The 2,124-nt window shown below is 47.3% G+C and overlaps 1 protein-coding gene across 1 annotated transcript; it reads right to left on the reverse strand.

Annotated features, from left to right (window-relative positions):
- Positions 1 to 268: 268 nt before the first annotated feature.
- LOC100718961 (olfactory receptor 10S1) lies at positions 269 to 1,382 on the reverse strand. Its single transcript, XM_003472630.2, has one exon. The coding sequence runs from the start codon at positions 1,380 to 1,382 to the stop codon at positions 333 to 335; it is 1,050 nt and encodes a 349-aa protein (XP_003472678.1). The 3' UTR covers positions 269 to 332.
- Between the last annotated feature and the right edge of the window lie 742 nt (positions 1,383 to 2,124).

Genomic DNA, 2,124 nt, shown 5'->3' on the forward strand with positions numbered 1-2,124 from the left:
AGCTGTGTGTTATCATTCCACCAAATGTTGTGACTTCTCTGAAAGTGGCTGATACACAGGTTAAGATTCATTTTTTAATTTGTACCTTATATTTTTACTTACATTGTTCTTTGACATTATTACATAATTAATAAAATCATTTCATGAATAAAACAATACTAAGGTAATTATTTCATGAAAAAACTACTAAGGTGAATGAGGCCCGGAACAGCATTTACATACCTCTGAACCATGTGTCTTAGGTTTTGGAGACAAGTACTTTGCTGCTTGCATTTAGAGGTGGTGAGCTTATGAGTGTGACAGAGAGCTCAGCCCCTTATCAGAGCCCTTGATCAGAGGCTGAGCTGACAGTTATCTTGCTTTCCTTGGGAATGATTTCTGCTACTGGATTTAGGGCTTGCAGCAGTTCCTGGGTCAGGCGGGTGTGCTGCCCCCAGGAGGCTCTCGGGACTCAGGCACAGCCACCTCCCAAGTGCCCTCTTCACTTCTTTGTTCCGCAACGTGTAAATGAAAGGGTTGAGCATGGGAGTGACGATTGTGTAGAAGACAGCGGGGGCCCCAGCTCCCGGCCCTCCGGAGCGGGGCTGCAGGTAGATGCACACAGGTGGCAGGTAGTACAGGAGCACCACGGTGAGGTGGGCCGAGCAGGTGGAGAAGGCCCGCTGTCGGCCCTCTGCGGTGCGGATGCGCAGCACGGCCATCACGATGAAGACGTAGGACATGACAATGAGGACCAGGCAGCCTGCAGCCACTACGCCAATGTTGGTAAGCATGACGAGCTCGTTGATTGTGATGTCTGCGCAGGCCAGCTTCAGCACAGGGGGAATGTCGCAGAAGAAGTAGGCGATGTGGCAAGGCCCGCAGTAGCGCAGGCGGAAGGTGAGCGAGGTATGGACCGCAGAGTGCACAGCACCTACGGCCCAGGTGATCCCTGCCAGCCCCGCGCACGCCCTTTTGCTCATGGCCACTGGGTAGTGCAGGGGTTGACAGATGGCCAGGTATCGGTCATAGGCCATGACTGTGTACAGGAAGCACTCGGTGCTGGCCAAGAAATGGAAGCAGTAAAGCTGTACAACACAGCCTTGGAAGGAGATCACCTTCCCCTCCGGAGTCAGCAGACCTGCTATGACCTTGGGCACTGTTACTGTAGACAAGCAAGCATCCAGGAAGGACAGGTGGCCCAGGAAGTGGTACATGGGGGAGCAGAGGTGTGGGTCACCACTCACAGTTAGAAGAATGAGGAGATTCCCAGTCACCGTGATGCTATAGATGAGGAGGAAGAGGAGGAAGAAGAGGCGAGGATGTTCCCTTGTGTACATCAGGCCTTCCAGGAAGAAGTGGCTCACCACAGTCCCGTTGAGGTGTTCCAGCTTGAAAACCATCTTCTCTCATGCAGACTAGTTACTTAGCCTCTTTGCAACAAAACAGACATTAACAGAGAAGTGAACAGCTGTTTTGCTTCCTTGAAATTCATTTTCCATTGAGGGCACACCATGTTGGTCTTGTCATGTATATAAAAAAAGAAGTTTTTTCAACTGAAGATTTGTCTGGTTCTTGGGTTTTCTTGTTGCCTCTTGTTTCAGAATGAATCTTTCAACGAGTGATCTGAGGCACATAACAGGTTGTAAGAATTAACTGCAGAAAGGTACTCCCTAAAAATTACTCTGCGGAATGTAAATCCTGCTCTCATTGAGTGTGTTATTTTGTAAATATGTTCCTCAGTTGAGAGATCTCTGGTTTCATACTCACTATGCTGTGCCTGAGCTGCAGACACACAGGCTCTTATTGCTGTTTGTTATCAATTGTTGAATCCCACCTCTGGGATTTGCTTAGAGTTTTCGTGCAATTGTGTCAGCCAGAAATACGACATGACTCAACCCTCACTCATGGGGAGGTCTTTAGAATTTCAGATTTCCACAACCCTCAAGTGTATAGCAATGAAGCTCTGGAGAGTATCCAATTAATTAGTGTGACAATTTGCTTCATCATTTCATGTTCTTCCTGTAAAGCTTTATCTTAAAACTTTTGATAATTGTTTTCCTAGTTATTTCTTCCTTCTTTCTACTGGGATGGAATTGCACTCTGTGTATTTATTCTTAGGTTCAAAGGAGTCATGGGTTTAAA

The sequence above is a fragment of the Cavia porcellus genome, unplaced genomic scaffold, assembly GCF_034190915.1.
Source record: "Cavia porcellus strain 051 isolate PalLab524CR breed Dunkin Hartley unplaced genomic scaffold, mCavPor4.1 scaffold_9, whole genome shotgun sequence".
Lineage (NCBI taxonomy): Eukaryota > Metazoa > Chordata > Mammalia > Rodentia > Caviidae > Cavia > Cavia porcellus.